Source organism: Phoxinus phoxinus (genome assembly GCF_949152265.1).
Source record: "Phoxinus phoxinus genome assembly, chromosome: 22".
In the NCBI taxonomy this organism is placed as follows: Eukaryota; Metazoa; Chordata; class Actinopteri; order Cypriniformes; family Leuciscidae; genus Phoxinus; species Phoxinus phoxinus.
The window spans coordinates 682,501-697,500 of record NC_136897.1 but is presented as its reverse complement, the minus strand read 5'-3'; the positions used below and the strand labels follow the sequence as shown (position 1 = coordinate 697,500).

The 15,000-nt window shown below is 43.5% G+C and overlaps 1 protein-coding gene across 1 annotated transcript in view; it reads left to right on the top strand.

The window, feature by feature from the left end:
- avil (advillin) overlaps nt 1-15,000 on the top strand; it is a 26,465-nt gene that overhangs the window by 8,334 nt on the left and 3,131 nt on the right. The window contains exons 8-19 of the mRNA XM_079597074.1: nt 1,024-1,102; nt 4,159-4,257; nt 4,402-4,555; nt 7,305-7,405; nt 7,499-7,636; nt 8,960-9,118; nt 9,755-9,934; nt 11,455-11,603; nt 11,681-11,825; nt 12,193-12,381; nt 12,474-12,542; nt 12,641-12,748. Coding sequence (XP_079453200.1) covers nt 1,024-1,102; nt 4,159-4,257; nt 4,402-4,555; nt 7,305-7,405; nt 7,499-7,636; nt 8,960-9,118; nt 9,755-9,934; nt 11,455-11,603; nt 11,681-11,825; nt 12,193-12,381; nt 12,474-12,542; nt 12,641-12,748 — 1,570 coding nt within the window. The remainder of the gene's footprint in view (nt 1-1,023; nt 1,103-4,158; nt 4,258-4,401; nt 4,556-7,304; nt 7,406-7,498; nt 7,637-8,959; nt 9,119-9,754; nt 9,935-11,454; nt 11,604-11,680; nt 11,826-12,192; nt 12,382-12,473; nt 12,543-12,640; nt 12,749-15,000) is intronic.

Here is a 15,000-nt window from a genome sequence, read left to right as displayed (position 1 = left end):
CGGGTTACATCCACATGTTCTACACACACCGCGGGTTACATTCACATGTTCTACACACACCGCGAGTTACATCCACATGTTCTACACACACCGCGAGTTACATCCACATGTTCTACACACACCGCGAGTTACATCCACATGTTCTACACACACCGCGAGTTACACCCACATGTTCTACACACACCGCGGGTTACATCCACATGTTCTACACACACCGCGAGTTACATCCACATGTTCTACACACACCGCGAGTTACATCCACATGTTCTACACACACCGCGGGTTACATCCACATGTTCTACACACACCGCGGGTTACATCCACATGTTCTACACACACCGCGGGTTACATCCACATGTTCTACACACACCGCGGGTTACATCCACATGTTCTACACACACCGCGGGTTACATCCACATGTTCTACACACACCGCGGGTTACATCCACATGTTCTACACACACCGCGGGTCCGCTTACATTCACATGTTCTACGGTGGCCCTGAACAGACACACGCGTTTCGTCACATATCGTTTTACTGAATAATGAAGTAAACCTAATTTCTTAATTTATCTTTGTAGAGAAACCTCATTGTTTAACTGGCTACTCTCTGCTGTCTCAGACGACGACATCACTTCCTGTTGACCACCGTAACTTCTGTTGGGTGCAGTTCTCAACCTCACCACTAGATGCTGCTAAACTTACACACTGCACCTTTAAAGTTGTGCATTTATGTTCACAATTGTGCTGCATTCACTCACGAAAATACATGTTTTATATATTTACGGTAGGACATTTACTAAATATCTTCATGAACATGATCTTAATATCCTCATGATTTTTGGCATAAAAGAAAAATGGATAATTTTGACGCATACGCTGTATAGTTGCTATTGCCACAGATATACCCGTGCGGCTCCAGACTGGGTTTGTGCTCCAGGGTCACATGTATAATTTATCACTTGATTGATTAATTGGCTCATATGTTTGTGCGAGTGAATCTAACGCATCTCAAACTTTGAAGCGTGTCCGATGCGAACGGATCGATGAACATCACTGAGATCGCCACCAGTCCACTCACACAAGACTTGCTGAATCACGATGTAAGTACACGGTTTCCAATAAAATATGACTGATAATAATCATAAATGTGTCTTGAGCATCAGATCATCATATTACACTGATTTCTGGAGGATCATGTGACACTGAAGACTGGAGTAATGATGCTGAACATCACAGGAATAAATTACACTTTATTATATATTCACTGGAATCATATTTTAATATAAAATAATATCAAATATTTTTGATCAAATAAATGCAGCTTTGGTGAGCAGAAGAGACTCTTTCAAAAACATTATAAAATCTTACCGACCCCATAGTTTTGACTGACAGTACTTTAAAGAAGACCTATTATGCAAAATTCACTTTTATAAGGTGTTTGAACACCATGGGCCGTATCTTGCACCCGCCGCATGTGTCATTCCTATTCTGCACCCGCGCACAGCGGACTCTTCCCTCCACAGACGCACGGCGGTAAATTAGGGAATGAACTTGCGCTCGGGGGGGCGGTTCAGTGTAAAGAGGAGTGTGTTCCGGCGCAAACGTTCCCTGGTGATATTCTGCAGTTCCAGAAAACAACTCCGCCGCTGACCAGGAGAAACCCAGTCTAAAGACAGCGGCGCCGCGCGTTAGTCATATGGTATTTTAAGCGCGCGTGCTTGGCCATAATGTAGCGTGTGAACAACACACACACTTTGATTCTCTAATCTAAACCAAGCGGCAACCTCCCCGTCTCTCTCTTGAAACCAACACGGAAGTGAATTAAACGGCAATTCATCGACTGGCCGCTTGAGGCTGGCTGCAGAAGGGAGTCAAATCTGTATCTCCCGCATGTTAAAATGCCCAACTTTACAGCAGAACAAAACATGTTTACAGCCTGGTTCTCTCTGTGGCTTTGGTCTATAAAGCTAACTTTGCCCTTCATAACAACTGTGAGGGGGGTGCATTTTTTTATAACTCGCCCGTGTAGTTGATTAATATTTAAAGTTCTGCAAAAGTAAGGGTGTGTCCACTTTTGAGTGACAGGCGGATTCCCGCTGATGTAAATGCTAGCCGGTTAGCAGTCACTTCACTTCAGCAAATTCCAGCTGCTGAATTTGCCATCTCTGCCGTGTTTGTGCTTTTATTCGGGATTATTTCATATAATTTAATACACCCATTACCTCGCCCACGGCTTTGGATTCCGCCGTTTTTCGTCGAGTGTCGTTCGAGAGAACAGCCAGCGCTGTATTCCAGTTGTTCTCCTCTGTGAACATGCACTACTGGATGTGATGTCTGACAATTTCGTTGCTTTTTGGAGTTTTCAGATTTAAAAACGTCTATAGATATAAAGGCTACACTCGTTCTGCGGTGCCGTTGCTCTGGAACAGATTATAACATGCTTATGTACCGTCAGATTAAATCCTGCAGGTGTCTGTGTTTCTCCGTCCATGCAATAAATGCACATCCTTGAATGAGCGCGTATTTCTAGCGCATTTACTTGAACTTCACAGGTAATATATCTATGTTTTGACCCATTTGAGAATTGAGATGCGGCCAAAATCAGAATTTAAAATGGACTGAATAATAAAGCTCTCTACGAACTTGACGAGCGATGCCGCGCTGACGGACCATAGACAGTAATAAAGAGTGACTGACATGTATGCACATAATCACGGTCACACACACTCTCAGAGTAGCCTAATATTGTAAAGTTACTGCATAATACATTTTCAACAAGCAGAATAACTTAGCTGCACAGAATCGCGATACACAGTCTCACTTGTAGCTATGTCTTTTAACTATTACAATATTTCGAAGGGCAAAAACAGGACCTTTTAATTGCCATTCAGATTTTAATCATCAACTGTCAGTGTCACTTTAGCGCGAGCCCCTGTGCAGTCGCAGACTTGGTACTGTGAGTAGCATATAGCATTAGCTCCCAAGCCTGCTAACTCCATAACGTCGCGCTAGGTGGGCGTGGTTTCAGATAGCCAGGCTCCTCAGCTCCGCCTCTTTGCCCATATTCTGTTATCCGGGAGTGACGAGCGGTGACGCGAGGCCAAGATGGCGACGGCCGGCTCCGCCCACTTTAGGCTTCAAAAATGCTCTTCAGAAACCTACGGGTGACGTCACGGACACTACGTCCATATTTTTTTACAGTCTATGATCTAAACAGACGCAGCAGTTTTCATTTTTGCCAATCATACATTATTACAAGGAACAATATTAACACACGAGGGAAATCATTGTTGTGTCCGTGAAGATGTGAAAAATTAATCTAGATTACACATTTACCCAAATTATTATTATTTAACCGAAGCTAATGTGTGTGTGTTTCTCCATCATCCCCAATGTCACTTCTCTGTGTTTTATAGCAACAGCGCCGGGATCCGCCCACAGAGTTACTTGCGTTTCGCGTTTGATACTTGCGTTTCAGAGCGTTACAATAGTGTGTTAACAACCAGCCCATAATGGTAAACATCCACCCAATACTTATTTTATAATCCCCATATATCATTATCAGTCTCCCAGAACAAGCGGTTTCAGATTTCCCCCAGTCCTACAGAAGAGTCGGGAACTGCCCACGACGGGTGACGATCTGCACTAGATCCCTGAGGGAGGAACAGCAGTCCCACATTACAGCCGCACACTAAACCATACTGCCATATCTCCATATGTTCTATATCTCCATATGTTCTGGCTCCGTGGGCATCCTACTGCAGTTCACACACCTATACAACAGTTTATAGATTAGCATGGGTTAGGGTTAGGGTTAGGGTTAGTCAGGCTAGTTGAGGAGATGAATCAACATAACTCCACAACAACTAAGTTATATAAATGTATCCACTAACCATTCAGAAACATCAATTATACAGTCTAACAGTAAACTCTTCCTGAGTCTCTCCATCTGTGTCTGACACTCGCTACTGGGAATTATTGACATTTTGATTTATATTACATCATGTGAAAATGGGCATAATAGGCCACCTTCACATCTATCTATCTATCTATCTATCTATCTATCTATCTATCTATCTATCTATCTATCTATCTTCTATCTATCTATCTATCTATCTATCTATCTATCTATCTATCTATCTATCTATCTATCTAGGACTGCTATATTTTGGATCAGGGGGGAATGTCAATATTTGTGTGGAAGGGAAAGACGGCCAACAAGGCGGAGAGACAAGCAGCAATGACCCGAGCTCTGGTGAGTCTATTCCCTTCATTAAATCAGCGGATTCATTACAGGACAGGTTACACTTTATTATACCGTCCACTTCAGACATTCTCCAGGAGTCTGCAGATTCACATGTAAAGAAAGTGTTGTGTGTTGATGTGACTGATTCTGCAGGAGTTCATCAAACTGAAGGGATATCCTCTCAGCACTAAAGTGGAGTCTCTGAGTGACGGAGGGGAATCGGCTCTGTTCAAACAGCTCTTCACGAGCTGGAGGGTCCGAGAGCAGACGACGGGTCTGGGCCGAACACACACCGTGGGGAGAGTCGGTATGAGTCTCTCACACACACTTTGAGAGGAAGGCCTGTTTTTTAATGTCTTTAAACCTCAGTTACACTGTACTTCTGTTTTTAATCTCCCTATTATAGTTTACATTATATTTCACTGTTCCAGACCACCGGAGACGGTCAATACATGGTGGAGGGTGGAGGCGCGTCACATCAAGAATCTCGTAACAATTCAGTCACTCGTGACCTCGACCGCTGACACGTCAGAAGCAATATATCATACGTCACGGTCGGTCTCGGAGAGATCTCGCTCGAGTGTGCGCAGCTTTTGGGTTGGCATTGCTCCCCGCTGTAGATGTGTCTCGAGGAAAAACAAAGATTTAATGGACTTTATTGGATTGTTTTCAGACCCATTGGTTGTACAGGGTCTTTACAAACGCGGTGTTCCGGCCACTAGAGTTGAGTGAGTGTTGTGTGAGAACTAGTGCTGTCAAACGATTAAAATATTTAATTGCGATTAATCGCATTAATGTCATAGTTAACTCGTGATTAATCACATTAATGTCATAGTTAACTCGTGATTAATCACATTAATGTCATAGTTAACTTGCGATTAATCACATTAATGTCATAGTTAACTCGTGATTAATCACATTAATGTCATAGTTAACTCGTGATTAATCACATTAATGTCATAGTGAACTCGTGATTAATCACATTAATGTCATAGTTAACTCGTGATTAATCGCATTAATGTCATAGTTAACTCGCGATTAATCACATTAATGTCATAGTTAACTTGCGATTAATCAAATTAATGTCATAGTTAACTCGTGATTAATCGCATTAATGTCATAGTTAACTCGCGATTAATCGCATTAATGTCATAGTTAACTCGCGATTTGTTTTCTAGCCTCATGTTCCACATGCGGAAGTCCTATGCAGCTTATGGATGCCCATGTTCAAGGTCCTGCCTGTCCAGGCATCGGACATCTCAGGGAGGCTTTAACTGACCATGGCCAGGAATGTAATTTTATGCCTTTGGAGGTTAGGCAATAAAGGTTGGCAAAATTTTCACCTGAAATTCAAGATTTTTTGGCACTAGTCACAACCAAGGTTCAGACTGGAAGCAAGTGCTCAGCTAGTAAACCTGAGCCTCCGCGGAAGCAGCAGACCCCGGACGCAACACACACACACACTATCCAGCGCTGTGCAGGGCATCCAGGCCTTTCCTTCTGCCACTCAGAGCACAGGTTCGGAAGTGAGAACATCTGTGCTTAACCCCTTGTGGACAAGGGTCGAACCAGCAGCTGAATGTTCTGGGGATGAACTGCACACATTATCTCTGGCAGCCTCAGATTCATTATTGGCTGATGAGCAGGGCCGTTGTACACACCTGGAGACTCCTGCTGTGCATGCCCAGCCTCAGCACTCTCACAGTGACGAGGGGTCAGTGACTAAAGAGGCCGACGTGATGTATGATATATTGCTTCTGACGTGTCAGCGGTCGAGGTCACGAGTGACTGAATTGATACGAGATTCGCGATGTGACGCGCGAGACGCGACTCCTGCCTCCATGTATTGAGCGTCTCCGGCGGCCACCATTCACAGAACCACGGTTACGACCAGTAGCCAGCGTCCTTGCTTTTAGCAGACGCTTTTATCCACAGAAGATGAACAATTTTTGTAATATACAATGACAGGATTATTACAAAATGTGGAAGCTTTTTTCTGCCACGGAATAAAAAAATTAAAAATTAATTACAAGTTTATAACTTCTTTCTCTCTCTCCGAACTGCAGAAAAGTCAGAATTGTAAGACAAAAAGTCGCATTTAAATGTTGTATTTTTTTTATTGCGTAGCGGGAACAAGCCAGATATGGAAATGTTGAGCAATAGTTTATTAAATGAACACAGAAAATACATGTAGGAATGATGTGAACAAAACAAGAATCATGAATCCAAACAGGAAGAAGATGATAAGAATCAAACAGGAAGAAGAGTCAATCATTCAAATGTGGAACGGAAACACAAACGGCTTCACTAACTTACATGTCGTCTTTTATTCCAGCTCAAAAACACAGTTTTATAAGGAACACAATATAGAAAATTGAGGCTGTTTTGACAGTTTTTGGAAACAAAAAATGAAACGTATTGCCATTGATGTCAGTCCTGATGATATCTGTTTAATAATGAGGTTTTCCAGCACAAATATCTAAACATTCTTAAATCAAGATGCATTTACTGGAGAAGAAGAATGACTGAAGATATTAATTAAAAGTGATCTATTATCAGAGGTGACTGTCTAAGTTACTGTATGTATTTCAGAAATGTACATATATACAAATCACACAGTTAGCTAAAAATGTATTCATGCGTCCAGTACAAAGTCAATTGCGCGGGTGTAAGATACGGCCCATGGTGTCTTCAGTCATTTTGCGTCTCCAGTAAATGTATCTTGATTTCAGAATGTTTGTATTGGAATACGAGACAAAATCCTGAGGAAAACACTTTTTGCAGTGTACCAAATGTATTCTGTAAAAAAATGTTCAGTTCACTTACTTAAAAAATGTTTTAAACCCGTTGCCTTAAAATTTAAGTAAAGAAACGTAATGCTTGACTGAAAAAATTACGTTATGTGAACCACATTACTTAATTTTCCGATTAAGCAGATTATTAACGTAATCAAGTTAAGCGAAGTCAACTGATGCCTTTTCCCGTGTGGTAGTTCTGCTCTACATGATGTTCATTTCTTGAGGTCGTAATCTTCGCTGTTTCTTCTCATTGATCAGCTGATGTCCCGCAAGAGAAGTTTGATGCCAGTCGGATGCATGTGATGCCGGATGTGGCGGCGCAAGAGCGTATGGTGGATGACGGCAGCGGACAGAAGCAGGTACAGAGGATTACTCAGATCTGGTCAGCTGACAGGAGTCAGAACACGGCATCATGGGAAACAGAAATACACACGAGTCTTCTGCATCCTCAGGTGTGGCGCATCGAGAAGCTGGAGATGGTGGCGGTGAATCCCGAAATGCACGGATACTTCTATGGAGGAGATTGCTATCTGATTCTGTACAGCTATGATGTCAACGGCAGGAAAAGCCACATTCTGTACATGTGGAAGGTGAAGTCACATTACATGCATGTGCAGAGGAAAGACTCCCGGAGGCATTTACTGATTTCACATCTAAGTGGCATACTTAAAAGAATGATTTATAACTCTGCAAAAAGTTATCATCAAGAACATGGTCTCATTTGGTAGAAAACCTTTAAGGCGAGACACGGCAGCCAAAAACATCGGGTTTTTTTCACTGGTTATTTTGAGATTTTGGGCTATTTGTCTTCAATAACATCTTCTTTCAGACTTGTGGTGAAAAAAGTCCAAAATACACATTTAGGTCTTTATTTTACTAACGTTGTCTATGTGCAATTCAACAAAAGTTGTCGTTCTGCATCATCCGCTGCGGTTCAGAAGCATCACGTGACGCGCTCCGACACTCAGATGTGTGTGTTTGACTGTTTTTCTGCTCAGTTGAAGGCCATAAATGCTGTGTTTATAAGTTTTGATGTGATTTAGGTGGTGTTTATTGTTGTTGCTAATGATGTGATGAGATATTGTGTCAGTAAATAGTTGTTTCCACTAAAAAAAGTATGAATTTTTACATTACAAATCTTTAAATGCCTTTTTCTCAAAATGAGTTTTTTGTCATTCTCCAGTATAAACATCTCAGCCGATGTACACCAAACTCTCCAGTTACACACTTAGCAGTATTCTGAAGATATGTTCAGAGGGATTTGTTAAAAAATCATTCCTGGCCTGATTTATGGGACATTTTAATCAAAAGAATATGGCGAAACTTGATTTTTTAAGGCTATAGACACTATATTTAGATTTCCTAGGTCATGAAAGCATATCTCCTGAAATCCCTCTGAACATCTTTCATCTTGTGTGTAATCAAAATGAAAAAAGAATTTTGCACCCGGCTTCATCATATGTTCAGATCTATCTACCGAAAATATATCGCATATTTAATGAGATAATGCCCTATTTGCATAATTAAACATACAAATTTCATTTTCAATTTATGAACTTGTGTAAGTAATCATCTGAGGAAGTTTCATGGTGATATCTATTATTTAAAAATTGTACCCTATTCACCTGTAGTGTCTCGCCTTAATCATTTTCGGAGGTTCTTCTATTACATCACTGCTGAGAAAACCCCAGAAAAAGGGATGCACTTTATTGATTGATTTTGTTATTATACATGGTTCACATGATGACTATTATAAAGCATATTTGGAATGTCATAAAATCAACGTTGGGCTTATTTACAATCATGTCAACTGCATCTGAGCCAAACGCTGTGTTGATATCTCAAAGCAATCCAAGGTTCTGGCGTTTGTCTGCACATGAGTGACGGAGGTAACCTGTGCTTGTCTCCTGAAGGGCCGGCATGCGTCGCAGGATGAAGTGACGGCCTGTGCGTATCAGGCCGTGAGCCTGGACCAGCAGTACGGCGGCCAGCCGGTGCAGGTGCGGGTCTGCATGGGCAAGGAGCCGCGGCACTTCATGGCCATCTTCACGGGCAAGATGGTGATCTTTGAGGTAGCGAAGCACTCGCTGTCTGTGCAACTCAAGCATTCACTGCACTAAATGCTATATCTAGATTTAACAGTTCTGTGCTCAACTACTATCTTTTTACTAACTTTCACAGACATGCTCTTAATACACCAAAGTGACATTCCATAATCATATTATAAGCAAAATTGACTTTTAATGATTCATTTGCTGCAGAAAGCGGTTCAACTTTTAATCCCATTGCAACGACACAACCCAACTTTAGTTTTAAATTTAAATATCCAAAAGACATTTAAATAAATGTTGACACATTTTACAACATGTTACGTTTCATGTGATCTGAAAAGGCTTGGCTTTGGAACATAATTAGCAAGAACAAAAGAACTACAAAGACCATGATTATAATATATAAGAATGATATTGCTTAAGCTGATTTTAATTGAGTAAAATGAACAATCAGCAAAAAATTACTTTGTGTAATGTTATATAATCCCTATTCGACCCACTGACTCCCATGAGATTATGCTTATTTTGGAGACCTCAACATCCTTCAGATGCAAGAAGCATCTTCGGTCAAAGGCATCCTTTCGAATGCGAATAAGTTCCAGGTTTCTGAAATTGCTGTTGTTTCTAGTGAATAAAGTTCCTCTGTTCCCATTGTAGGGAGGGACGTCCCGGAAGAGTGGCCAGGAGCCGGAGCCGCCCGTGCGGCTGTTCCAGATCTGTGGCTCTCAGCCCAGCAACTCAAGAGCCGTAGAGGTTCCCGCTCTCGCCGGCTCTCTCAACTCCAATGATGTCTTCCTTTTGAAAAGCCAGTATGGCGTCTACCTGTGGTATGGCAAAGTACGCAGTCTTCCTACAGGAGTTGAATAACTCATAGTATTGTAATGGGAAAGCACTCAGCAGTGACGCAGTCCAGCACTACTCTTCACATACTGGGCTTCCGCACCGGAGGAAGCCCTTCGTCGTTCCTAGAGCTATTGGCGGGAGCTCCCGGAGTTTGGCGTGTTCACACCGCAGGAACTAGGAGAAACTCTTTTGGAGAAACTAATTCGCCTTTAGCTAAGCCACTCCCTATAATGTAGATTGACCAATCAATACGCCGGCGCAGCCGAGAACGAGCTCCACAGCGGTCCGACACTTGTTCACAGCGCTCCATTGACTTTAACACCGGCGTCTCGTATGTTTGGTCTCGGCAGGATATTACCGTCGTAGTTTTATAAAAAATACGGTTAACCATTGTGTCTGGAGCATTTGTAACACAGATACGCGTTTCCCAGAGAGGTTGGAGGTTTTTCCCCTTCCCAAAACCGATGTCAATCCTGACTAGTGTCGTCTTTGGATTAAACTGTGTGGACGTCCTCAGTCAGCGAAACCCCTCAAGATCAACAACACACTTTTGTGTTTTAACCTTACTGTGAGTTACACTAGTTAGACAGTTTTATGCTGTTTAGGTTATGATTTCGGTTCTCTACGCTAATTGTTGATACGCTAGCACACGCTGCTAATAAACACAACTTTATACTCGCGTAGTCCGTTTGCTTTGTAATAACGATTATAGAAGTGAAGAGAGACCAGCTCTGCATGAACAGTGTTGCTCCTGATATTGTGAGTCCCAGTCTCCGTCTCCATTAGGATATGATGCGGTGGGTCATGTTTTAACAGTGACCGTTATGCTTTTGCCTCTATTTGGATCTTGTTGTTGCTTGTGTTTCTCCGGTATGTCTTGAATAAAGCCTTCGAACGCACACTGAGCCCCTTCTGCCTACTTCTATCCGACACTTTATTTGCTGCTTTATAAAAGTTTGATAAAATTTCAGCAGGAAGAGCCGTCACAGCATAAGCCATGTTGATACCAAACCAGAGCCCAGATGAAGTTGACGGATGTAGCAACAGTAACTAAGGGGGGCGGGGCTTAGCCAAAGGTGAATGTACTCCTAAACCAGCGCTATAGGAACTACAGTGACGTTAGTGTTCAGTGATTGGCCGAACGCGCACGAAACACCAGCACCCGCTATTATTAAAAAAGCTGTGTACACAGATTATAGATTATATATTTACTCCAGAAACTAACTCTACGAACATGTAAACAGTGATAGATGAAGCTCTTAATCTTTACGCTGAGGAGAAAACCCAATGCGACTTTGAGGGATCAAGAGAAAGATGATTATGTATTTCTTATTTCTTATAACGTTCCTGAGGGAACCATCAGTTCTCAGGGAACCATCAGTTCTCAGGGAACCATCAGTTCTCAGGGAACCATCCTGGTCCCTAGATCCAAGAACTGAGTTCCTATAACTCTGCGGTGCGAAAGCCCCTGTAATGGACATTGTTGCAGTACTAACCTCTCGATGACCCCGCAGGGCTCCAGTGGGGACGAGAGAGCCATGGCTAAAGAGGTGAGCGCCTTCATCGGCCGCGGCTCGTCTGAGGACATCATGGCTGAGGGACAGGAGCCAAACGAGTTCTGGGAAATCTTAGGTGGAAAAGGACCATACGCAAGCGACAGAAGGTATACAGAACAAGTGTTGTGTTCAGAGATTCAATGGGAAATCAGTTCTTGGCTGTTGATGTCACTTCTTCTCAAAGATTACAGATGGTGACTTTCGATCATCAGCCACGCCTCTTCGAATGCTCCAATAAGACGGGCCAGTATATCGCGACTGAGGTGACCCAGTTCGCACAGGACGATCTGAGAGAGGATGACGTAATGCTTTTGGACACGTGGGATCAGGTAGAGCAACACAGTTTGAACTAAAACTATATCTTTGATCTGCAATGAAAAGTAAGGTTTGGTGGCTATAAGCTTGATACACTCGTCATGGTGAAGTTCCCAATCCCAACGCCGCCCACATTTAGATGAATATGTAAATATGTGCTGCACTATCCACTCAATAACAGAATAACAACACAGAAAGGAGAAAACAGCCGTTCAGAAAGCATCTGATCATAGCGATGTGTTTGCAGCAGCTCTGAGATTCAGAATCCACTCACATTTATTTATATATATATAAAAAATAAAAACATGAACAACAGTGTCAGTGTCTCTCTCAGTTAGAATCACATCTTGCAGTGCTGACTTCAGCGTTTGGTTCTTCTAGGTATTTCTGTGGATTGGAAATGAAGCAAATGATGTGGAGCGTCGGGAATCTGTGACAACATGCCAGGAATACCTGCGGACCCACCCTGGATCCCGAGACCCCGACACTCCTATCATGATCGTGAAGCAGGGCTTTGAGCCGCCGACCTTCACCGGCTGGTTCACGGCCTGGGACCCCACCAAGTGGAGTGTACGCTTGATTTCCATTGAGTTCCCAAGAGAACATGTTCACGAACGCACTACGCAGATGCACAACCTCTCACTCTTCTGTTCCTGCATTAGGGCGGCAAGACCTACGAGCAACTGAAGGAGGAGCTAGGAGAGATCACATTGCCAACTAAAGTTATTTCTGTATGATCTTATACACCCTCGAATATAACAAACTTTTCAGTCCATATTTGCATGATTTGCATAAAAGATTTGCATGAAATGTTAATTTCCCCTGACAGGAACCCTCTGGTGAAGAGAATAAAAGCATCACATATTATCCACCGGAAATGCTGATGAACAAGCTGGCTGGGGAACTGCCTGAGGACGTGGACCCGGCACACAGAGAGGTGCGTTACGCTGTATTATATCACAGCTGTAGTGTTCAGAGATCCGGCACACAGAGAGGTGCGTTACGCTGTATTATATCACAGCCGTAGTGTTCAGAGATCCGGCACACAGAGAGGTGCGTTACGCTGTATTATATCACAGCTGTAGTGTTCAGAGATCCGGCACACAGAGAGGTGCGTTACGCTGTATTATATCACAGCTGTAGTGTTCAGAGATCCGGCACACAGAGAGGTGCGTTACGCTGTATTATATCACAGCTGTAGTGTTCAGAGATCCGGCACACAGAGAGGTGCGTTACGCTGTATTATATCACAGCTGTAGTGTTCAGAGATCCGGCACACAGAGAGGTGCGTTACGCTGTATTATATCACAGCTGTAGTGTTCAGAGATCCGGCACACAGAGAGGTGCGTTACGCTTTATTATATCACAGCTGTAGTGTTCAGAGATCCGGCACACAGAGAGGTGCGTTACGCTTTATTATATCACAGCTGTAGTGTTCAGAGATCCGGCACACAGAGAGGTGCGTTACGCTGTATTATATCACAGCTGTAGTGTTCAGAGATCCGCCACACAGAGAGGTGCGTTACGCTGTATTATATCACAGCTGTAGTGTTCAGAGATCCGGCACACAGAGAGGTGCGTTACGCTTTATTATATCACATCCGTAGTGTTCAGAGACCCGGCACACAGAGAGGTGCGTTACGCTGTATTATATCACAGCTGTAGTGTTCAGAGATCCGGCACACAGAGAGGTGCGTTACGCTGTATTATATCACAGCCGTAGTGTTCAGAGATCCGGCACACAGAGAGAGAGGTGCGTTACGCTGTATTATATCACAGCTGTAGTGTTCAGAGACCCGGCATACAGAGAGGTGCGTTACGCTTTATTATATCACAGCCGTAGTTTTCAGAGACCCGGCATACAGAGAGGTGCGTTACGCTGTATTATATCACAGCCGTAGTGTTCAGAGATCCGGCACACAGAGAGGTGCGTTACGCTGTATTATATCACAGCTGTAGTGTTCAGAGATCCGGCATACAGAGAGGTGCGTTACGCTTTATTATATCACAGCCGTAGTTTTCAGAGACCCGGCATACAGAGAGGTGCGTTACGCTGTATTATATCACAGCCGTAGTGTTCAGAGATCCGGCACACAGAGAGGTGCGTTACGCTGTATTATATCACAGCCGTAGTGTTCAGAGACCCGGCACACAGAGAGGTGCGTTACGCTGTATTATATCACAGCTGTAGTGTTCAGAGACCCGGCATACAGAGAGGTGCGTTACGCTGTATTATATCACAGCTGTAGTGTTCAGAGACCCGGCACACAGAGAGGTGCGTTACGCTGTATTATATCACAGCTGTAGTGTTCAGAGATCCGGCACACAGAGAGGTGCGTTACGCTGTATTATATCACAGCTGTAGTGTTCAGAGATCCGGCACACAGAGAGGTGCGTTACGCTGTATTATATCACAGCTGTAGTGTTCAGAGATCCGGCACACAGAGAGGTGCGTTACGCTGTATTATATCACAGCTGTAGTGTTCAGAGATCCAGCACACAGAGAGGTGCGTTACGCTGTATTATATCACAGCCGTAGTGTTCAGAGACCCGGCATACAGAGAGGTGCGTTACGCTTTATTATATCACAGCCGTAGTGTTCAGAGATCCGGCACACAGAGAGGTGCGTTACGCTGTATTATATCACAGCTGTGGTGTTCAGAGATCCGGCATACAGAGAGGTGCGTTACGCTGTATTATATCACAGCCGTAGTGTTCAGAGATCCGGCACACAGAGAGGTGCGTTACGCTGTATTATATCACAGCCGTAGTGTTCAGAGATCCGGCATACAGAGAGGTGCGTTACGCTGTATTATATCACAGCCGTAGTGTTCAGAGATCCGGCACACAGAGAGGTGCGTTACGCTTTATTATATCACAGCCGTAGTGTTCAGAGATCCGGCATACAGAGAGGTGCGTTACGCTGTATTATATCACAGCCGTAGTGTTCAGAGACCCGGCATACAGAGAGGTGCGTTACGCTTTATTATATCACAGCCGTAGTGTTCAGAGATCCGGCACACAGAGAGGTGCGTTACGCTGTATTATATCACAGCTGTGGTGTTCAGAGATCCGGCACACAGAGAGGTGCGTTACGCTGTATTATATCACAGCCGTAGTGTTCAGAGATCCGGCACACAGAGAGGTGCGTTACGCTGTATTATATCACAGCCGTAGTGTTCAGAGATC